The sequence below is a fragment of the Gopherus evgoodei genome, chromosome 23, assembly GCF_007399415.2.
Source record: "Gopherus evgoodei ecotype Sinaloan lineage chromosome 23, rGopEvg1_v1.p, whole genome shotgun sequence".
Lineage (NCBI taxonomy): Eukaryota > Metazoa > Chordata > Testudines > Testudinidae > Gopherus > Gopherus evgoodei.
In genome coordinates this window covers 3,450,584-3,472,734 of record NC_044344.1, presented here as the reverse complement: position 1 = coordinate 3,472,734, position 22,151 = coordinate 3,450,584, and the positions used below count along the sequence as shown (strand labels likewise).

The window sequence follows — 22,151 nt, the reverse complement described above, 5'->3', positions numbered from 1 at the left end:
CTGAGTTTAAAAACACCACTCCAGGTGCTTTTATCTGTTGAGACCTGAGTTCAGGGCCCTGTGTTTTCCTTGCAGCCGCTGATGTGTAATAATCCCCTGTGGGTCTCTTTTGTGTATTTATGGGAGCATCTAGGGGCGTAGTTGATTAGGGCTGAAGTGGCAGGTGCTACACCCCCATGTGCTAACAGAATCCCAGCCCCAGGAATTTGCGATCTAACTAGACCAGCCAGGAAGGCGTGTTCCTCCCATTTTACAGGTGGGGAACTGAGGCCCAGAGGCACATAATGGCTGGGCTTTCTACAGAGCTCAGCAAGCCCTTTGGAAAACCTGCCCTAAATGGCAACTGAGCTCTGCTGCAAATCTGGCCCTATAGGCATGAGAACTAGGGGTCAGGCCGCCCTTCCTCTCTCTTGCCCTGCAGAAGGGCCAAGCACTCACTAGCTCTCCTGGGGTGGAGCAGCCTTTAGCAAAACGGTGCCGCGTGTCTCTCCGAATGGCATCCATTGTCTCTGCCCCAGTCCAAAGCTCTGACCACCACCCCCACCCAGCCTCACCGGCTTTTCCTTTCCACCCCCCTGCAGTCTGCACGGGCGCTGACATGAAGCTGCTGCGTCCCTCCAGCCCCGAAAACCACTACGCCACCCTCAGCCGCCTCTACCAGGACTGCCAGGTGGTGCAGGGCAACCTGGAGATCACCTACCTGGGGCCAGATGCCGACATGTCCTTCCTCAAGGTGAGCAACTCAGCGGGGATGGGGGGAACCTTGACCCTGAGCTCAGCATCCTCCCTTCACCCCTCCTGCAGTGGGACGCTCGCTAACATAGCAACCCCTGCTGTCAGGTCATGGCATTGCAGGGCCCTTGCCTCTCCCGCCCCGAGCTGATCATCTCTTTGGCCTTGCGATGGCCTGTTTCTGTCCGTGTCTCACCCCTCTCACCCTATCCCCAAGCCCATCCTCAGGGCTCATTCCTTAGCCCCACCCTGGGCTGGCCAGGCCTTGTGTTGGGGCTGGTGGGGGAACTCTCCGTTCTGCGTTCTGGCCCATGGATCACTTGCTACCTCCAAGCCCTGTGCTGCTTGCCTGTGGCTAGTAGAGCCCTTCCTCTAGTTCCTTCCATCTCATTCCTCCTCTGAATGCCAACCCAGAGGGCTTCCAGGGCCCACCGCAGAGAATAATTGCATCCTGGCCCTTCCCAGACAGCCAGCACCCCCTGACTCCTCTTGCGGGCTGAGTTCTCGCTCTCTGTGCAGCCCGCCCTGACCCTATCACAGCTGGGGTCACTCTGGGTAACAAAGCCAGCAGATCAGGCTCAGCTGGGGGATAGCTGCTTCTCACAGGCAAGGCTGAGCCCGGCTCTCCTTAGAGGGCAGCCAGCCTGGGATGTGACTCTCTCCAAGGAGACACTGGGGTCTGTCCCTGCAGGGGATAACACAGTAGCAACCACCTTCAGGTGGGCATTGACCACCAGTCCTTCAGCACTAAATGCAACATCCTTTATGGCTGGAGCTAAAGGAGTAACTCCCCTCGCCAGTGGCTGTAGTAGATTCTTATCTGGGTGACACAGGCCCTGCACTCACCTGGCTGTAAGGAACCACAGGGCAGCATCTTGGCAAGTCTCCTCAGCCAGCGGGAGCTGCTCCAGCTCAGCTTATGAAGTCTTTGCCTGGGGACCCAGGTTCTGTTCCTGCTGCTGCCAGTTTCCCAGGGGTGAGGTTGCCCCTTGTCCCCTGTTTATTAAGGGTGGAGCACACGCTTCTGGCTGGGGGGTCTGGAGAGCGGGGAGCACCTGCCGAGGCGCTGGGCTCACTCTCGGCTCTTTCCTCCTCTGGTTAAAAGACCGGGCATTCTCAATGGGTTGGTCCTGGCAGGGTCTGGGGATCCAGAAAGAACAAGGGGAGGAGGGGGGCTACGAACTGCAATCCTTGCGTCTGGAGGCATCTTTCCAGCCCAGCCCAGAGTCAGGGGGCTGAGAGGCTTGTCTGCCTCAGGGGAGGGAAGATCTCCAGCTCTCCCCACAGAAAGTCGTCTCCATCTTCCCAGTGCTTGCTGCGTTCTCCTGGGCGCTCTGATCCCATGAAAGTGCCTGTACCTGAAGTGCTCCTGCCTCTGCCAAGGTTGGCCTGTGGTCATGGGCAGAGACATGGGGGTTGCCCTTTAGCTCAGGCAGTAGCAGCTCCTGTGCTTAGCTCCAGGGCTCGTAGGTTCTGCACCCACTGACGGCCCCACCCAGGGGCTATTGCCTCAGCCTGATGGTGCCCAGCCTCCTCCTGACCCTGCTCTCTGCCCGTCTAGGATATCAAGGAGGTCCAGGGCTACGTGCTGATTGCGCAGAATCAAGTGAGCCGCGTGCAGCTGGAGAGCCTGCGCATCATCCGGGGCACCCAGCTCTATGAGGAGAAATACGCCCTGGCCGTTCTCGCCAACTCCGACCCCACTGGGACGGTGGGGCTGCAGGAGCTGGGCATGAGGCATCTGACAGGTGGGGAGGCTGGTTCCTGAGCCAATTGGGGGGCCCAAGCTCATCCCAATGAGCACTCAGAATTAGGGGGGATGCACCAGGGACCTCTTTAGAAGAGCTGATTGTCACTGAAACACTAGGCCAGAGCAAAGCAGTGGCCTGTCTAGTGCAATATCTCTACCTTGTTGGACCGGTGATCCCTGTAGCCTGGTATCCAGGCCTCCATGCTGTGCCCAACCAGACCCCTGGTCCATGTGGTCTGGCATCCCCTCGCTACACCGGATCAGACCCCTGCTCCATGCGGTCTGGCATCCCCCTCACTGCACCGGATCAGACCCCTGCTCCATGCGGTCTGGCATCCCCTCACTGCACCGGATCAGACCCCTGCTCCATGCGGTCTGGCATCCCCTTGCTGTACCGGATCAGACCCCTGCTCCATGCGGTCTGGCATCCCCCTCACTGCACCGAATCAGACCCCTGCTCCATGCGGTCTGGCATCCCCCTCGCTGCACCAGATCAGACCCCTGCTCCATGCGGTCTGGCATCCCCCTTGCTGCACCGGATCAGACCCCTGCTCCATGCGGTCTGGCATCCCCTTGCTGTACCAGATCAGACCCCTGCTCCATGCGGTCTGGCATCCCCCTCGCTGCACCAGATCAGACCCCTGCTCCATGTGGTCTGGTGTCCTCCCTGCTGCACCGGATCAGACTAGTGCCTGGTAATCCTGACCTCCCTGCCACACCAGTTCAGACCAGTAGGCCTAACCAGTCACACATCCCCCTTTCTCTGAGCATGGCCAGTACCAGATGCACAAGGCTCCTAGCGATGCAGTAGCCCAGCAGTGGGCTTGGTGGGGGGAGATTCTTCCTGGCCACCCTGAGAGCTGACTGGTGCCCTGGAGCATGAGGATCGACAGCCCTCACCGGCCGTGCTGCTGCAGATGAAGCTGTCAAGATCAAAGGCCTTTCTGAGCATCCCTCTGTGCTTTGCCTGGCTAATGTCATTTCAAATAAGCTTGCGGCCCCCTCAACTGGAGAATGTCACGTATCTGGGTCACGTGGGAGCACCGGGGTTGGCCGGGCTGGGTCACCTGCTGGTCCATGTCACCCAGTCTCCCTCAGTGGCCACGCGGGTGGGAGGCCTGCAGCTGTCCCTGCTGCTCTGCTTACTGTCCTGTCCTCCCCCCGCTCCAGAGATCCTGAAGGGCGGGGTGCACATCGAGGGCAACCCCCAGCTGTGTTTCCAGGAGACGATCCTGTGGGGCGACATCTTCCACAAACACAACGACCTGGCCCTGCACCAGCAGATCAACAGCAGCAGGGAGAGGACGTGTACGTGCCCGGGTGGGGTCCCTCCGCGTGCAACCCGGCTCCCAGGGAGGGGGGGAGGGATCGTCCACCTCCTTGGCGGGGGTGACAAGATGCCCGGCGTGTCGGACCTGGCCTGTCCCGTCTAGCGCCGGCCTGCGGGCAAGTTCGTGGGGCTCCGGCTCTGGAGAGGAGATGTGGGACTACACCCTGCAGGAACCGAGCCTGGCACACCCCAATAGGCTGGTTTATGACTCCCCCAGGCTTGACACTCAGCCACTCACAGCTGAGCCTCCCCCACCTGCCCCACAGTCCTTTGCTCCCGACTGGCCTGTCCCAGGGGGACGTTGGTGCCTCAAGCCGGCGGCTAGTCATGGAGCGAGGGTCCTGCCCCCCAGCTGGCTGCTCGATGAGCCAGGCAGGGGGTTGCCATGCCTGGGGGAGGAGGGCGAGGCAGAAGCATGCTGCCTCTTTCTCCCAGGGCAGAGTCTCGGGCATCCTCTAACGCCCTCGGTCTCCTCTCCATCCCGTCCAGGTGCTGACTGCCGACACTTCTGTTCCCAAGGGCACTGCTGGGGGGAAGGGCCGCAGTACTGCCAGACACGTGAGCACCGGCCACGGGGGGAGAGGCCATGCTGGACTCAGGTCTCCGCCCATGGCCTGCAGGGGCACATGGGGCTAGCTCGTCCTCCATGCAAATAGGGCACGGACCCTACAAAGCCTGGCTGGGCTGGGGGCACCGTGCCAAGCAGGGCCCGATCGGAATACTCAGCGGCGGTCCGGGGCTTCGGCGGCACTTCCTCAGCGGGGGGTCTGCTCCGGGTCTTCCGCAGCACCGAAGGACTCCCCACCGCCGAAATGCCGCCGAAGACCCCCAGTGCGGGGCCCCTTTAGGCGCAGGGCCTGATTCCGGGGAATTGGGGGAATCGGCATAAAGCCGGCTCTGGTGCCAAGGTCCCAGCTGTGTTGCTGGGAGGTGAAGCAAGCATGTTGGTGCCCAGGAGAACTGTGTGGCTTTCTAACCCTGCCACGAGCGAGGGGTGGGGCAGGTGCTGGGGGAGGATGGCAGAGGTGTGGCTGGGCAGTTGGTGGAGATGCACGTTGGGGAAACGCAGGGTGTGGCTGGGGGGTGGAGAAAGAAGGCACAGACACAGGAGTGGGGCGGGATGAGGGGGAAATGGATCCATTGAACAGGGGAGATTTCAGGATGCGCAGAGCCCCCCAGATGCCAAGAGCCTGTCACATGGCCACAGCCAAACGTCCAGGTCCTCATGGTTCCTCCCCACTTCTCTCTCTGCCCCAGTGACCCAAAGCATCTGCGACGGGTGCCCCAGGTGCAAGGGCACGAAGCCCACGGACTGCTGCCACGAGCAGTGCGCGGCGGGCTGCACTGGGCCCAAGCACTCGGACTGCCTGGTGAGTGCCAGCCCCCACTCCAGCGCCATCCGTGGGTGTGAGCGTGGCCGAGGGGTTAGCACAGTGCATGGTGCAGAGGGGAGGGGTTAGCGTGGTGGGAGTGGGAGGGTGGCAGGTGGGGGCATGAGGGGGTAGGCGCGGTGGGGATGGCAGGAGCAGTGGATTGGTGCAGAGAGACTCGCGTGGGGGATGGAATGAGGAGGTTGGTTGGAGCTGGTGGAGTTGGCATAGAGGGGGTTAGGGACTGGTGCAGGGGGGTGTCCCAGCTGCTCACACTCTGGCTGGCTGGCTCCCCCCCCCCCAGGCCTGCCTGCACGTCAACCGCAGCGGGATCTGTGAGCTGCACTGCCCACCCCTCTTTATCTACAACTCGGACATCTTCCAGTCGGTGCCCAACCGGGACGGGCGCTACACCTTCGGAGCCAGCTGTGTCAGGAAGTGCCCCTGTAAGCACCCCTTCCGAGGGGATCCCGGGGGGTGGGCTCTGTGGGATGCCCCACTTCCTGCCAGCTGTGTATGCTGGGCTTTGGCCATGCACCCTAGCCCTGTGGAGAGACCCCCAGGGCAAACCCCCCCCCCAGGCCTCCATTTGCAAAGTTCCCCCTGCTGGCAGGGCAGGATGGTGGAAGGGGCTTCTACTGGCGCTTCCCAAAGTCGGGTCCGGCACCCAGGGGGCCACAAACTCCTGGAGCCCAAGGCCCATAGCCCTCCCCCACTCCAAAACCCCCACAACGCACAATGCAATTCCCGTTAACTGGGCAGCCACATTGCAAACAAAGCCCTTCGTGTTGGAATGCAGCAGCCGAGGGGTTAATGGGGAGGGAGCTAAAGCAAGGGGGCTTTGCCCTTAGCTGCGGGGGTGGGGGGCATTTCCCCTCCCCCCACCCAGGGTCAGAGTCTGGGATCCAAGCTCGGTGACCAAAGTGAAGTCCCCAGATCGGACCCAGGCTCTGTGTGAGCTGGGCAGACTCGTGTATCTCGTCACTGTAGCCTCTGGATGCCTCCTGCTCCCTGGTGCCATTTATCCCCCCAGCGAATAGAGACCAAGCCCCAGAGGGGTGAAGGGATTTGCCCAAGGTCCCACAGGCAGTCGGTGACAGAGCAGGGAATTGACGGAAAGTCTCCTGAGTCACAGGCTAATGCCCTAACCACAGGGTCATCTTTCCTTCCCATGTCTCCCTCTCTCACAGACAATTACCTGGCCACAGAGGTGGGCTCCTGCACGCTGGTGTGTCCCCAGGACAACCAGGAGGTGAGCACCGACAGTGTGCAGAAGTGTGAGAAATGCAGCAAGCCTTGCCCGGAAGGTAATGCTCCCCTATCCCCTGTGCCCCGCCCTGGAAAGCCCCTCTCCTGGAGGGACTAGGGGAGGCACATCCAGCAGTTAAGGGCATGGGATTTTTTGAATTTGAGGAGAGGGAGCCGCGTGAAGGTCTGGGGGGCTGCAAGAGTGTCTCCGTTCTGAGGCTCAATGGATGGAATGGAAGCACATGGGTGGTCCGTGCAGGGTTATTCCACACCAGGGTTCCCTCCCAACCCCTCTCAGCCCCCTGCCCTGCTCTCTCTTAGGCTGCTACGGGTTGGGCGTGGATTTCTTGAAGGGCGTCCGAGCCGTCAACTCCTCCAACATCCAGCACTTTGCCCACTGCACCAAGATCTTTGGCAGCCTGGCCTTCCTGCCTGAGACCTTCACGGGGTGAGTAGCGGTGCCAGGTGCCCCCATCTGCACTGCCAGTTGTCCAGCCCAGGCAAGCTCAGCACAGCTCCTGCTGGCTCGTTCCAGGGGAGTTACTGGCCCTGTGGGTAGGAGGGGCCAGTTCTGGTCTCAGATGTCCTGGGTGAAGGAGGTGCGTGTGTGGCATGTTGGAGCACTGTGGGGGGGCATCAGGAGCTTGCTAACTCCTGCTCAGCATCCGGCCACCAGGGGAGTCTCTTCTCCAAAGCCCAAGCCCTTAATGCATGAGCCAAAGGGGAATCGCAATTATCAGCGTAGGGCCTATGCCACACAGCTGAATCGTTCTGATTCTATCCAGGAGGGGGGAGCAGTGCACACCCCAGCCAGTCCATTACAGTCCTGTCTAGATCGGGCCTTTTTGGAAACTGAAACCTCCCTTGGGCTTTAGTCTTGCAGGCCCGAGGCGAGTGTGCATGTGAGTGGGTCACGGGGCATGAAGCGGGTGTGAACAGGGGCTCCCCCCGGAGCATCCGTTTTCTCTTCCAAAATCCAGCTGGGCTTCGCAGAGATTGTAGCCCATCAGGCCGGGCAGCACCTCCGACTGCGTGGCTGCAGGGCAGCCACTGCCCCCCATGTCCATGATCCCAAGGGCTTACACCTCCAAGGATCCCCCTCCCCAACCATGTTCCTTCTAAAACAGGGATCCTGTCACCAACACTGCACCCTTGAAGCCAGAGCAGCTCAAGAGCTTCGGGAGCCTGGAGGAGCTGACAGGTGGGTGAGGGATTGCTTAGCGCCCGGGCTCACTCAGCCACGTCTCCAGCCGGTGCCCACCGAGAGCGTGATGCAGCCTCCATCTGTGATGTGCAAATGACTCCTGTTTCCATTTCGCTCGCTTGCAAAGTCACTGGACGGGGCTCAGCAGCAAAGCCACCCCAGGGGCCTCCTAGCAGTGGGGCCTTGGCTAAAGGTCACACGCTCCTGCCCTAGAAATTTAAGCCACCTTGCTTCACGTGGGAGGGCGCCCATAGGAGGCAGGCCTGGGCCCTGCACCTGTCAGTCACCGAGGAGTTTGGGAAACCGACCCACCACCAGCTGGTGGGAGGCCGCTGCTCGCATGAATAAGGACACACCTTCCTGCTCCATTTCACAGGCTTCTTATACATCGAGTCCTGGCCAGAGACCTTCCCAGACCTGAGCATCTTCCAGAACCTCCGGATCATCCGAGGCCGAGTGCTTCACAAGTGAGCAGGCAGGGACATGGGGTGGGGAGGAACAGGCCCTAGGACGGGATCCGGAGAATGGATGGGCCTCGCAAGCCTTGTGAACGCAGTTGGGGATGTGCCCAGTTCTCTTGGTCACTGGAGGGGGTGTGATACTAGCCAGTCCTCTGATCCCCCCCAAGAGCAGTGGTGATGGGGCCTTTCAGGGTGGAAGCCTAGAGATGAACCCAGTGGCTGGAATTTGCCAGACGTGGAATGAGCTTGGTGTATCTCAACCCAGACGCCAGCTCACAAAAGCCATCCTCACGGTTTGTGGTTCAGAGGGAGCACATGGGAGGGTGGGACCCAGATCCATAGCCCCTCAGAGTGTGGGGCTGGCAGGGACCCTATAACTCCTGTCTCATTGTCCTTCCCCTCCTGGCTCACCCCGTGCCTGTCGACGTCTCTCTGCAGTGGTGCCTACTCCCTGACGCTGCAGAACCTGTCCATCGTCTCACTGGGCCTGCGTTCCTTGCAGGAGATCAGCAGCGGGATGGTGCTGGTCCACCAGAACCCCAACCTCTGCTTCCTCCAGAAGGTGCCCTGGGAAGCCATCTTCAGGAACCGGCGCCAGACGCTGTTCCAGACTAACAACAAGCCTGTGGAGCAGTGTGGTAAGGGGTGGGGGCCTCTGCCAGGGCTCTGTCCGGCTCTCTGCCCCACCCAAGGACTCCTCCTATGCCCAACTCACCTGGGCTTCGAGTGGCACTGCCATGTTAGCTAGGTGCCAATGGGTGCTCTCTGCTGGCTGGTGCACAGCCCTCCAGTGCCATGTAGTACCATGTGTCCCTGGCTGTCACGCTGATACCAAATTCCACACTGACATCCATGGCTGGCCTGTGCCCGGTGGAGTCTGCGTTCCCCCGGGAAAGGCCACTGGTCCGGCTGCCTCAGGGGACGGCGGGGACAGGCTGGGCTCCAAGTGCTAATTGTGGCATCCTCCCCTCAGAGAACGAGGGGCTGGTGTGCTTCCACCTCTGTGCCAAGGGGCAGTGCTGGGGGCCAGGCCCGACGCAGTGCGTGGCCTGCGAGCAGTTCCTGCGCGGGCAGGAGTGTGTGGAGTCCTGCAACCTTCTGGATGGGTAAGCAGGGGTCTGAGCGGCTGGGTTCACTGTGTGTCTGTGCTCAGCAAGCCTCCTGGGGGGGGTCCGTGTGAGAGCGAGAAGGGGGAGGCTTTGGCACTGTGGCTGGATGCGATGGGGGCAGAGGATGCCACCAAGTCCCTGGGCCAGGCCCCTTCTCCTTTGGCACTGATAGCGCAGCCCTGCCTGGGTTTGAGGTGTCTCCAAGGGACCTTGAGGATAGAATGCATGGGAAGAAACTCCCTGGGTATCTCCCCTAGGGAGGATCTTGCTGATCAGGGTGCAGCAGGGCAGCAGATGGGGTGCTGGAGCTGCTGCTTAGCGGCCTGTGTCTGGTGGGAGCAGGGGGCAGGTTAGGAGTCATCCCCAGCCTGCTCCCCCTCCCCATCACACCCTCCCTTCGGATCGTGCAGGGTCCTGAGTGGCTGCCCGGTCCTTTATCAATGCAGGGAACAACCCTGCTGGGCACTGCCCTGATCCCAGCCCTGCCCACAATGTGGTGCCCTGGGGGCCGCTGGGAAGGAAGCGGGCCAGCTCTGGCATGGCTGGGAGAGGTCAGCCTACAGGACAGCGGGCAGAGCCTCCCACATGAGGCACCACATTCCAGCCCTGAGTTTAGGGATCTGAAGCTGGCCCCTGGTCGCAGAGGGAGCTGTGTGGGAAGAGGGGAAGGGGCACATCTCTGCCCTCCCACTGCTGCCTGATCCTCAGCTGGGCTGGTCCTGCCCCATCAACAGGCACCGTGGGGTGAGGGTGAAATGTGCCTTTGTGCAGCAGCTGGCTCAGGCTCTTTCTCCTGGCAGGGCCGTCCGGGAACACGTCAACGGGACCCGCTGCCTCTCCTGCCACCCCGAGTGCCTGCCCCAGAATGGCACGGAGACCTGCCATGGATCGGTGAGGAGCTGCCCAGGGTGCCTGGGGGGTTGGCAGATCGCGTGAAAGCCCCTTTAGGATGGGGGAGGGGATCTGCATTCCCAACCAGTTTCTACTACGTCTCAAGGCTTTGGACTGACCCCGGATTCCTGGGTTCTTCATTCCCTCCCCGCCCCCAATCCCACGGTGCTCACTCTGTATCCTTCCTGGCAGGAGGCGGACCAGTGCATGGCCTGCGCCCATTACAGAGATGCCCAGTACTGCGTGGAGAGGTGCCCAAGTGGGGTGAAGGCCGATTCCTCCTTTGTGCCCATCTGGAAGTATCCGGATGAACATGGTGTCTGCCGGTTGTGCCCCACCAACTGCAGCCACTCGTGAGTAGGGGCGCTGGCTGGCACGGAGCATTGCTCTTTGCTTGCAGTATTCAGCGCATCCCGAGGGCCAAGGCTGGCCTAGGAGGAGACAGCAAAGAGGGGCGAAGCAGGTGGGGATGGGCAGAGGTTTGCAGGTGGGGGAAAACTGGCATGGGGGCCTATGGGACACAGCCCAGCAAGATGCTCCACTGCTTGGCAGTGAAACCAAGGCCGTGGGAGGATTTTCTATGGCACTTCTGCCTCCCGTCAAGTAACAAAGCAACGTCTCTGGGTCCTTCCCCAGGTGCACGATCCGGGATGAAGACGGCTGCCCCATGGATCAGAAGCCGAGGTACTGCACCCCCATCTGCCCAGCCCCCCCTGTGCCAACTTCCCAGGCAGGCTGCACCCTGGGCAGTAGCCAGGGTCCACCTCTCCCTGGGGGAAGCTGATGCCATCTGCCTTCTGCTCAGCATCCCCCTACCCCATATGCACCTGCAGCCCCCTTGCGCTCTGCCAGGAAGCACCAGAGGGGAATCCCTTCCGCAGCCGATTGTCAGGGGACAAGGCTTGGCCAATGGGGCCAGAGGCTCTGTCCCCCTCGCAGCCTTCCCAGCCCCAGGAGCTGTTCCTAGGCAGACCATTAACCACCGGGCCACCAAGGAGCCATGAGCCACAGCTTCGAAATGGGCCACCCATGGGGGCTCATTTCTGGAGAAGGCCCTGGATTTTACAGTCTCCCCATGTCTCTGTCCCCTGTTCCCCCATAGAGAGCCAATCCCGCAGGTTAGACTGGCCCCGCCAGTGGAACCAGCCCATCCAGCAGCCTCCCCCTTCTCCCAGCCAGGTGACGTCCATCATAGCCGGTGTGGTTGGCGCCCTCCTGGCCCTGGTCTTGATCCTGATCATCGTCGTGTGCATTAAGCGGAGGCGGCAGCAGGAGCGGAAGCACGCCATGCGGCGCCTCCTGCAGGAGACCGAGGTACGGACAGCACCACAAGCCCGAGCACCCGCCCTGCACACTCAGGCAGGCTTCTGGTGGCACTCGTGGCAGTGACTGGTAATGTGGCAAGGCCTCCCAGGGCACCTGAGCGGCCAGAGGATCCCAGCTGAGCCAAGGGAGGCCCTGGGCAGAAGTGACTGGTGGGGGGGCTACTGCAGGGGGACGGAGGATGTTGACCACCCTGGGTGCCCCTTGTGGCTGGTGCCCAGGTTGGGCCCGTGCGAAGTGTGCAGGTGATTTAGAAAGGCATACCCCACAGCCACTCCTCCTGCCATCTTCCAGTGGGGACAGCCCAGACGCTCCCCCTCTGCCCACAGGAGAGACAGCTGCCCCACCGTGAGCTCTGGGGCAGGGCCTGAAAGTGCCACGCAGAGGGGTCAATCCTGGGTTCTGAGTCTCCGTGTCAGCTGGGGGCTGCAGCGGGGAGCCCGTGGGCCTGAGGCTGCCCAGCTGGCACCCTCACTGACATAGGACCCTCCTCCCCATCCCTCACAGCTGGTGGAGCCGCTGACGCCCAGCGGGGCCCTCCCCAATCAAGCCCAGATGCGGATCCTGAAGGAGACTGAGCTGAAGAAAGTGAAAGTGTTGGGCTCTGGGGCCTTTGGCACCGTGTATAAGGTGAGGCGGAGACGGGAGGAGCAGGGGGGCAGCGGGGAACCGGGGCCAGGCTGCTGTTCTGCAGGACCTAGGAGAGGGATGGGAGCTGGCTGGGGGTGAGCCAGCACTGAGGGAAAGGACACACTGGAAAGCGTCTCTACCCTCCCTCCCGAGTGTCTGGCCCCACGGCTGCATCCTCAGCCCTCCTTAGCACTGCCTGTGCACCGCCCATTCGAGCCCTGAGGTGTGGCCCCAGCGAGTGCCCTCACCGTCCCTCCCTCCCCTCAGGGCATCTGGATCCCCGACGGCGAGAGCGTGAAGATCCCCGTGGCCATTAAAGTCTTGAGAGAGAACACGTCGCCCAAGGCCAACAAGGAGATCCTGGACGTGAGTGGGAGATGGGCGCTGTGGTGGGCACCCCTGCCCTGGGTGCACACGCGCCAGCACTGCACAGGTGCAGAAGGGCGCTGACCCAGCCTGCCAGGCTCATTCGTGCCCAGGCCACCAGACTAGGCTTCGGTCAGTGTTACTGAGCCGCCGGGTCCCTCCTAGTCTGACACACGTTGAGTTTGCTCCCATCCGTGGCTGTGGGTAGCGGGTACAAACTCTCCAACTCAGGGCACTTTCCCCATTAAGCTACCAAAGTCGGTGCCTATGCTTATTTCCCTGCGTCCATACACCACTTCCGTCCCCAAACTGAGCCTGTGCATCCCAGCATGTCCATTTGCTGGAGAGGGACAGGCTGTTGTGTGACCCACTGTTGCAGAATTATTACTTGTGGCAGGAGAAGCAAGGGACCCATCTCCTCCACCGTCTTTTCCTTGCAGCTCTGCTCTTTGATCTCCCCGCTGCAAGGCCCCAGACTTGGCTGCGTCATGCTGTGGAAATCGAAACCCAGCTGGAAGGTGCAGCTGGGCAGGGCTACGAGTCTCTGCCCTGTGGAACCACACATGGTTTTCTGTGGTGCAGGGGGGTAGGAAGCCAGCTCTCAGGTCTGGGCTCCTGGCAGGAGTCTCCCCTGTGGTGCCCAAGTTGAGTCCTGCCGGGGTTGATTTTGCTCCAAGCCAGTTTCTCTCCTCCCCAGGAGGCCTATGTGATGGCAGGCGTGGGCAGCCCCTACGTCTCCCGCCTTCTGGGCATCTGCCTCACCTCCACGGTGCAGCTGGTCACCCAGCTCATGCCCTACGGCTGCCTGCTGGACTACGTGCGGGAGAACAAGGACCGCATCGGCTCCCAGGACCTGCTCAACTGGTGTGTGCAGATTGCAAAGGTAGGAGGAGCCCCAGGGTTGGGCGAGGGGGTTCAGGTGCAGCTCTCCTGCCAGAGAGGCCGGGGCGACGACCAGCATCAGGTGCCTTCCTGCCACCCACAAATCACAGGTTCACATTCCAGCAGGGCCAACGCAGCCGTCCCACTGGAGAGGATTCCCAGGCCCTGAGGTCCCCTCTGCTCTGCGTGGGTGTTAAAGACCCCATGGCCAGGCTTGTAAGCATGGAGCTGGGAAGAGGGTTGCCGCAGGATCCAGAGGCCAAAAATCTCATCTTGAAATCGCAGTGTGCTGGTTGTTCACACTGCCCCTCACTCCCCAGAAGTGGCTGTTTTATCCCTGTAGGTGCAGCGTTCGTCTAGCCCCTTTGGCTCTTTCAGGCTGAAAGGTGCTGCGCAAACATAGGAAGTGATCAATATCAAAACACAGCTGCTGTTTCCTACCCCACCCATGATACATGGCCACAGCAGCTGCTTCGCCAGCCCTAGGTGCACAAGGGGCAGGCTGCTTCCAGCCCGGGGGGGGGGTAGTACAAGCGGAGGATGGCCAGCCATAAATGAAGGGGGAGTACTGATCAGAGCAGCAGGGTGGGCATCAGGACCCCTGTAGTCTGTACCTGGCTATGCCACTGAATCACTGGATGGCCTTAGGCAAGTCTCTTTCCTGCTCTGTCCCTCAGCTTCCCCATTTATAAAATGGGGCTAATGTCTGTAAAGTGCTTTCAGGTTTTCTGACGTGCAGAGCACTACTAACGGGGGAGGGGGAGGCGCGGGGCTGGACGGGGTGTGGCTCAAACTAGCTGGGTCCCAAGAACTCCACCCTGGGGCTGAGGCACTTACGGGTCTCTATGATGGTTCCTCTCTCCCCTCTCCTCCCCTCCTCAGGGGATGAGCTACCTGGAGGACGTGCGGCTGGTGCACCGGGACCTGGCTGCTCGCAACGTCCTGGTGAAAAGCCCCAACCACGTGAAAATCACGGACTTCGGCCTGGCCCGGCTGCTGGACATTGATGAAACAGAGTACCACGCGGACGGGGGGAAGGTGAGCCAGGTGGCAGGTACCAGGGAACTGGACTGGGAGAAGCCAGTGGGACTGGGGAGGGGCCCAGACCCCAACCCTTTATTCAGAGACATCCTGTACCACACGTCCCCACAGCAATGGCTCGCTGGTATCACGTGGCAACCATGAGCTGCCAGTGCTGGCTGGGCACATGGGGAACTGGCTGAGAGCCTCCTGCATTAACCCCATCCCATCCCAAGGGGCAGCTAACCAAACCAAGGCCATTTCAGGGCCCCCCGGGGGTGCACAGATTTGGGAGGGGCCATCACTGTAATTTATTCCTTGGGTGCTAACGCTTGCGGCCTCTTTGCCATTCCGTGTCGCTCGAATGTGGCATCAGAAGCAGCGAGTGAGCCGAGTGGCTGTGCTGGATGAGGGGGCTGCTGACTCCATGCACCGTTCCAGTTCATTGCTGCCAGGCCTCCGAATTGCAGAAACTGACGCACCCACAAGCCCTTGTAGGTCCAGCCACGTCCATCTGGACAGGCCAGCTCAGGGGTACATCTTGCAGTCAAAACCCTGGGGACATAAACCTAACTGATGTATCTGAGGCCGTTCCCCCGACCCTTCTCGGAGAGCATGGTGCTGGAACTAGCCCGGTACACGGCTGCTCTGCGTTCAGTGGCCGTACGCCCGTGGTTCTAACTTTTGTACTGGTGACCCCCGTCACACAGCAAGCCACTGAGTCCGACCCTCCCCCTTGTACATTAAAAACACTTTTTTATATTTAACACCATCATAAATGCTGGAGGTGAAGCAGGGTTTGGGGTGGAGGTTGATAGCTCGCAACGCCCCGTGTAATAACCTCGCGATTCCCAGTTTGAGAACCCCTGCCATACGTGGACCTAGCAGCTCTCTGCTACCTCCCTCCTGGCATCAGGTCCTGCTGGATGTTTTGCTGTTGAGTGCCGACAAGGCCTGTGATGGATGGCCAAGCTCTTAGCTGAGACTGGTCCAAAGCCTCAAATTCTTAGCACAAAATCTAAATCCAAAATATTTTGGCCCACCCCCGAAATTCCTTCATTCCTAAATGTGGCCGTGGGGGCTCACAGCAGCTATAATTTAGGTCCCCACTGCATCTATTCTCTGCTATGCACCAGACTCTTCCCATGATGCACCATGTTTCCTCACCCAGAGGAGAGAATGGTGCATCATGGGTGATGTAGTCTGACTAGAGAGCCTGGCCTATATCTGCAGGCAGCTCTTAGTGCCAGTCCTGTTTCTCCCTGCTGCTGAACACATGACAAGGCAAGGATGAAATGAACAGGCTCAGTCTGCTCTGTGTTTTTCCGGGCCCAGGTTCCCATCAAGTGGATGGCTCTGGAGTCCATCCTGCGCAGGAGATTCACACACCAGAGCGATGTCTGGAGCTACGGTACGTTGCGTTGTCTCTGGGATCCCTAGCTGCAAGGGACGTGGGGTGAAAGTCCCATTGCTCCTGGCCCTGATGAGCCTGTCTTTCCAGGAGTGACTGTCTGGGAGCTGATGACTTTTGGTGCCAAGCCATACGACGGGATCCCAGCCCGAGAGATCCCTGACCTCCTGGAGAAGGGAGAGCGGCTGCCCCAGCCTCCCATCTGCACCATCGATGTCTACATGATCATGGTGAAATGTACGGAGGGCCCTAACTGTCATGGGCATCCCCTAGCCACCCCCCACCATTCTCGACTTCTGGGTTGTACTGGTGGGAGGCACATTTGGTCTTGGAGCCTCAGCAGAAGGCTCTGAAGAAAAGGCTCCAGGGTTCAGAGGATGGGGTTCCTCTTGCTACTACGTGACCGAGGCTTGAGGGTGAATTTGCTGGGTAAAGACCCTGAGGCCTAGCCTCTGGGATGGGTAATAGCCAGCTCTGTTCAACCAGTCCTAGAGGGCAGAGTGTCTTTGCAGGACAGGCCAACGGTTGGCCTGTGGCCTGGGTGAGTGAGCTTGGCTACCTTCTGGACACGGGGACTGGGGCTTTGCCAAATCCTAATTGGGACAGAGGGTAAATAGGCAAGATGGACCCCACCACACGCTACAGAGTCCTTCAAGCCAGCCTTAGTGGTGCAGCCTCCTGGGGCCGAGGCGACGCTCGGGCATGTGTTCCGAGGAGAGGGTCACAAGTAAGGGCTGGGAGGCGTCTTCACCAGGCCCCTAGAACTAGTCCTTGCTCCTGTATCAGAGAGCACAGTCTCGCCCGTGGTGCACATGCCTTGGGCTCACTGGCACCTTGCTCCCTGCCCGAAGGTTGGATGATCGACTCGGAGTGTCGCCCCAGGTTCCGGGAGCTGGTCACCGAGTTCTCCCGTATGGCAAGGGACCCACAGCGCTTTGTGGTCATCCAGGTACGTGGAAGCAGCTTAGGTCACTACACAGCTCTTGGCAGGGAGTGTGTCTGTCTCTCAGTGAGAGGCTCGGGCACCAGCCATCTCCCTCCCCACCTCTTGGTTCCCAAAATCTTTCAGTCTTTGGCCTGCTGCGGGGACACCACTGGGGACTCACACTCCAACCCAGCCAGTAAGTGTGCTGGCTTCACCCACCCCATTCAGCTCCTCAGCAAGTCCAGGGCTTGGGGTTCTTCTCTACCAGCCAGGAAGCTAAAGTCTGGTGTAGGGCAGGGAACGACAAGCCAGGACTCCTGGGTTCTAGCCCTGACTCTGATTCACTGTGCAGCCTCTGGCGAGTCACTTTGCTGTAGCTCACATTCCCCTTCTGTAGCGGAGGGATAACACTGACCTACTCCCAGGGGCATGGGGAGGATGAATGTCCATCCCGTATTGGGGATCTTGTGATGGAACATGCCAGAGAAGCCCAAAGAATAGTTCCAACCTTCAAGGGATGTCCTTTTGGGGCCGTTAATCACCCACACACACAGGCTGCAAGAAGGACCAGCAGCTAAAGGGCTAATTTCCCAGCAGTATCGTCCTGCCCGCCCACTTGCTCTGGAGTTGTGATCCCAGCCTGGGGAGTCCTTGGCGCTTTGTAGAGCATGAGAACAAGGGTGAAATGCCCTAAACTCCCCTCCTCTGCCCCCCACAGAATGATGACATGATGGGGCCAGCCAGTCCCATAGACAGCACCTTCTACCGTGCCCTGCTGGAGGAGGAGGACATGCAGGATTTGGTGGATGCTGAGGAGTACCTGGTCCCTCACCAGGGTTTCTTCAATGCAGACCCCGCCACCAGCTACCGCAGCCGGATCCCTTCCACCAGGGTAAGTGTGGCGCACTCGGCTGCAGGGCCTTCACTTATCCATACCGCGGCGTTCCAGACCAGGCTGCCGAGCCAGCCGCTGGGCTGTGTGCGGGTGAGAAGTCACAAGGTGAAAGCAAGTCAGGACTGGCTGGGAGAATGGCAGGTGCTGCAGAGGGGGGCGCTGGTGACCCAGGAACTGTCTTCCCTCTAGGCTGGCTCTGACCCCGTCCAGCCCAGTAGGTAATAAGCTGCTGTGCTGCTAATGCTGCCTTCATTCACCTGAGGGGTAAAAGCAACTCCTCTCCTGTGGCTTGCTGGGTGCCTGAATCCCAGCTTCACAGGCAGAGTTGGCTCAGGAGGAGGGTCATCAGCAATCATCCCTCCCGCTTTGTTCTCCTCCCACTCCCTAGAGCACGACAGAGACCCAGGTGGACGCGGAGGAGGCAGAGGACTCGGCCCACTACCCATACCTGGGCCAGGCTCTCTTGGAGCAGTCGGAGGGGCCCACTCCCGACATGTTCGACAGGGACTACGTGGCGAGCAAAGCCCTTCAGAGCCCGCCTGTGCGGGAGGCCAGCACCCTCCAGCGCTACAGCGAGGACCCCACCAGCGTCTCAAGTGACAAGAACGAGGGGCCGGAATCAGAGAGTTACAGCAGCCCGGCATCCTGCAGCATAGCTCCAGGTATGGAGGTCGGGCCCAGCCCTCCACTGCAGAAACTGCCCTTTTCTGACCAGGGACTAAGCTGAGCATCAGCAGGGGAGGTGTTCTTGGGGCAAATGAACAGAACTAGGACTCAGCTGATAGGGATCTGTACCCAGCTCTGCCATCAACACACTGGGTGACCTCAGGCAGGTCCCCTGCCCCTCTCTGCCTCAGTTTCCCCCTCTGAAATGAGACTAGCTGGCTCTCGGGAGCTTTCGAGACCTAATTCATGAGTACTTTAAAAGTGCTGTCTATCTCCATCAGAGTAAGAGACGGCCATGTAATTATCCTCACAACCCCCTGAGAGGCACAGATGGGGAACTCAGACACAGAGAACTAAGTGACTTGCCCAAGGTTTCAGGGCAAGGAGGGAGGTGTGGTGGAGCAGGAGATTGACTCTGTCTCCCTATTTCTCTGGCCAGTCCCCTCAAAGGGCATAGCATTATACAGAAGCACTCCAGCCTCAAGAAATTTCTGATCGTGGCCTAAGGAAGGAGTATACGAAAGCATGATACAGGGTGGTTGTGATTTTAGAGACTGTGCTAACTGGGTGGAACCATCCAGCACTAGATAAGCTGCTCATGCGTCCCAAAATTGGTCAGTCCGACCCCACAGCCCCCGCCTGCGACTCTTGCAAAGATGCCCATGCTCAGCCCTAGAGATGCTGCATTGGCATCGCCTACAGCTTTGCTGCTTTATAGCTTTGGAGTTAGGCCATTTCTCTGAGTTTCCAGGCTGGGCCTGGAAGGGAGGTGTTAGGCGGGGAGGGGAAAGGAAGGCGTTAAAACAAGCTATTCTGCACTGGGGGGGAAGTGATGAAAAGGTAAAACAAGGTCAGATGAAAAACAGGGCAGAGGGATCATGAGCTTAGGAAGACTGGCAGCAAGGGAGATAGTCTAAGTATAAAATCTCACCTCCCAAACCCCTAAGGGAACCGAAATCTAAAGGGTGTGAACCTCCAGGAGGAACCGTTTAGCGTCACACAGCTGGGAGCAAAAGGATGAAATGAAGCAAGGGCAAATCCAGACTGAACAGCAGGGGAAGTTTGATCGGTCAGTAATACAGGACTTTCCAGACAATTTGAGCCATCCAGCCCCCTGTCCTGTCTAAGGGTAATGGCCAGTAGAGGAAGCTGCAAAGGAAAGCAGAATAAAGCTACCCTGGTTGGGAAGCAATGCCACCAAAGGGACGTGGTGGACTGATTTCAAAGCTAGGCTTTACAAAGTACCAAGAGCAAACAGGACGGAGTTGTCCTGCATCATCCCCAGGGCTCCAAGCTGCATGGGGCATTGGGAAAGAGGCCCAGTTTCCATGATTCATTAGACGTTTTGTCTCCCATTTGTAGAGTACGTGAACCAGACGGAGGATTGCCTCTCGCCTAGTAAGCACCAAAGATCCCAGGTGTCCACGCTGGAGAAGCCCAAGGGACATCTGGGGAAGAACGGGCTAATCAAGGAACCAAAGAACCCTTTCCAAGGCAGCTTCGCCAATGCAGTGGAGAATCCAGAGTACCTGACCCCACACGACCTTTCCTTGGCGAGTGCTTTCACACAGGCCTTTGACAACCCATACTACTGGAACCAGGACCCTTCCAAAGTCAACCCTGCCGAACCGGGCTCCACAACCAATGGCTTCACCACGACTCCGACTGCCGAGAATCCAGAGTACCTCGGCCTCACTGCGTCCATCACGCCGCCCAAGGACACATCAGATTAACGGCCGTGCCTGGTCAGCAGAGGAAGCTATTTCAGCCAAGGCAGCTTGGATATGTATCAATGTATGAATGGTAACAATTCAGTTATGCAGCATGCGGGAGTCCTGTAATGAAGAATAGCACCAAGGCCCGTAACTATTGCTCAAAGGCAGCTCTGCCAGTCCTCTTAAGACTAGATCTGGTTGAAGATTGGCGATGACCTGGAAGGACGGAACAGGGCTGGTCCATGCCTCGTTCCAGCGAGCATGTAAGGACTGAGCACTGCTTTCAAACAAGCCGGTCCTTCATTTATCTATGCAACCAGATTCATTTTGACAAATACCTTGGTGTCTATGGAAAACATGGGACCTACGGGGTCTCTTCCATCTCCACCTTCTCTGTGCAGGGATTGTCAGACCCCTCCACTTCCACATGCCAACCACTGGGCCACTTGGCATAAAAAAGCCAGAGCTGGGACAATGGTGGGGTTGAAATTCAAGGGCTTTAATCAGAGTGATTCTGACTGACTGGCAAAATGTGAAACGAAGCCTACAAGGGTGGCAAACCACTAGCATCTCTTCTCCTTGCTCCGTCATTAAGAGGAAGGGTGGGGGACAGGCCTTCATTCACCTGGGGTACCGATAAAGCTGGATGTGCTCTCACAGCCTGAAGGGGGTTACCAGTAATGTTTTTTTAAGACACTCATGGAAAAGCTTTAACAGACAGGGTTGAAAAGTAGTGGGGGATCGGAGCTGACTGCAATGGTGAGCAGCCCTTCCCTGCCCTTAAACAATTCAGAGCTGCTCCTGCCGACAGAACTAGGGTGAAGCATGCAGCAGGCACTGTCGTTCAGAGCTTTCTCTGTAATAAATAATCAAGAGCAGCAAGGGAGGAGGTCTGACTAGACCACTATTAGCACACGTACTGTCCAAGGACAGGACAGTTCAGCTGTCCAATTCAGCACCCATTCTGGAGAACAGGATGGGAACGAGAGACAAGGAATGGAGATCAGGGTACCGGTCCTTTCCCATTGTGTCCAGCAGCTACAACCACCTACTTAACAGACCTTCATTCCAACTGTCCATGGAGCTCGGAACCAGGCCTCTGTCCGAGCTCTGTGAAACGAGTGGGGGGTGGAGAAGGTATTGCTTTGCCACCATACCACCTCTCACACCATGAGATCACCCACTGAGCTGGTAACCCTTGCTTTGACTTCCTGTTTTAAGACAATGAACTAAAAGACAGGAGCACAGCCTGTTCCCACTGGAGTGGCACTGTCTACATAAATGAGATGGCTTCCTCATCACTCTACCTGGAGTATTTACTTTTTTTTTCTTCTTAAATTGGCAGTCACTCATTGCCCCTCCAAATTATCAAGAGGGCCACATATTACACTAAACAGCAATAACCCACTTCCAAAACTGGCTTGGTCTTCCAGTGTGGTAATCCCGCGGAGAGACTTCTGTGAAAGCCTCAATCTCTCCCTATATCTGTTTAGGTTTACATTGGTTTCTCATGCAGTGCCCTAGATAACATTCAAACCCTCCACGTGTGCCTCAGCTGAAACCTTCCCAGACCTACATGTGCAAGAGAGAAGTTTGCTCTTACAAAATTTCCCAGGGGGATGAGTTGACTTGTGATACATCCCCAGATCCTGTTTAAAAATGTTCGTTTTATGCGTTGTACGAGGTGACTGATGGATTGTTTTTAATCACCTGTATCAAAACTATTTGTATATTTGATTGTACATTGTTTTTCTACTCTATTTGTCTGAAGTGTTTTTCCCCCGAGTGCACATCCCCTTTCTACTCTGAGGCAGAGGTGTTTGCTGTTTACTTTCTATCAGCGAATGTCAGAAGCAGGAATATTGAGCATTCAGCATCCACAGAAGATAGTAACACTTAGCACTGCAGTTGTACCCTCCTGTGCAGGAGAACAAAGGGATGTAACCACGTTACCTACCCCTCAGGGCTGTGATCTAGCTTAAGTTATTTGTTATATAGGCTGGAAAACTGAGACAGACACATGGCAAAGCCCTACTGCCAAGGCCTACTTTAACATCTGTTTGATGTTAAACGATGATTACGATGACGAATTCAATTCAGTTTAGCCATCTGATGGGGAGAAAGGAGATCTGAAGCCTCCAGTCCCTGCCAGACTTCATTCAGAGATGACGAATGTCTCCTACTAAGAGGGCAGGTTCACCTGCATTACCTGAAAAGACCTCC

General features: G+C 58.5%; 1 protein-coding gene across 1 annotated transcript in view; it reads left to right on the top strand.

Moving 5' to 3' along the window:
- The window catches only part of ERBB2 (erb-b2 receptor tyrosine kinase 2), a 38,807-nt gene extending 17,119 nt beyond the window's left edge, over window positions 1–21,688 (top strand). The window contains exons 2-27 of the mRNA XM_030541545.1: window positions 582–733; window positions 2,294–2,480; window positions 3,653–3,790; window positions 4,302–4,370; window positions 5,070–5,182; window positions 5,487–5,628; window positions 6,373–6,489; window positions 6,752–6,878; window positions 7,558–7,631; window positions 8,011–8,101; window positions 8,534–8,733; window positions 9,069–9,201; window positions 10,005–10,095; window positions 10,288–10,448; window positions 10,732–10,779; window positions 11,271–11,409; window positions 11,926–12,048; window positions 12,316–12,414; window positions 13,112–13,297; window positions 14,179–14,334; window positions 15,652–15,727; window positions 15,818–15,964; window positions 16,579–16,676; window positions 17,371–17,544; window positions 17,936–18,209; window positions 19,576–21,688. Of these exons, the coding sequence (XP_030397405.1) occupies window positions 582–733; window positions 2,294–2,480; window positions 3,653–3,790; window positions 4,302–4,370; window positions 5,070–5,182; window positions 5,487–5,628; window positions 6,373–6,489; window positions 6,752–6,878; window positions 7,558–7,631; window positions 8,011–8,101; window positions 8,534–8,733; window positions 9,069–9,201; window positions 10,005–10,095; window positions 10,288–10,448; window positions 10,732–10,779; window positions 11,271–11,409; window positions 11,926–12,048; window positions 12,316–12,414; window positions 13,112–13,297; window positions 14,179–14,334; window positions 15,652–15,727; window positions 15,818–15,964; window positions 16,579–16,676; window positions 17,371–17,544; window positions 17,936–18,209; window positions 19,576–19,946 (3,686 nt within the window). The 3' untranslated portion in view covers window positions 19,947–21,688. The remainder of the gene's footprint in view (window positions 1–581; window positions 734–2,293; window positions 2,481–3,652; window positions 3,791–4,301; window positions 4,371–5,069; window positions 5,183–5,486; window positions 5,629–6,372; window positions 6,490–6,751; window positions 6,879–7,557; window positions 7,632–8,010; window positions 8,102–8,533; window positions 8,734–9,068; window positions 9,202–10,004; window positions 10,096–10,287; window positions 10,449–10,731; window positions 10,780–11,270; window positions 11,410–11,925; window positions 12,049–12,315; window positions 12,415–13,111; window positions 13,298–14,178; window positions 14,335–15,651; window positions 15,728–15,817; window positions 15,965–16,578; window positions 16,677–17,370; window positions 17,545–17,935; window positions 18,210–19,575) is intronic.
- Window positions 21,689–22,151: the final 463 nt, after the last annotated feature.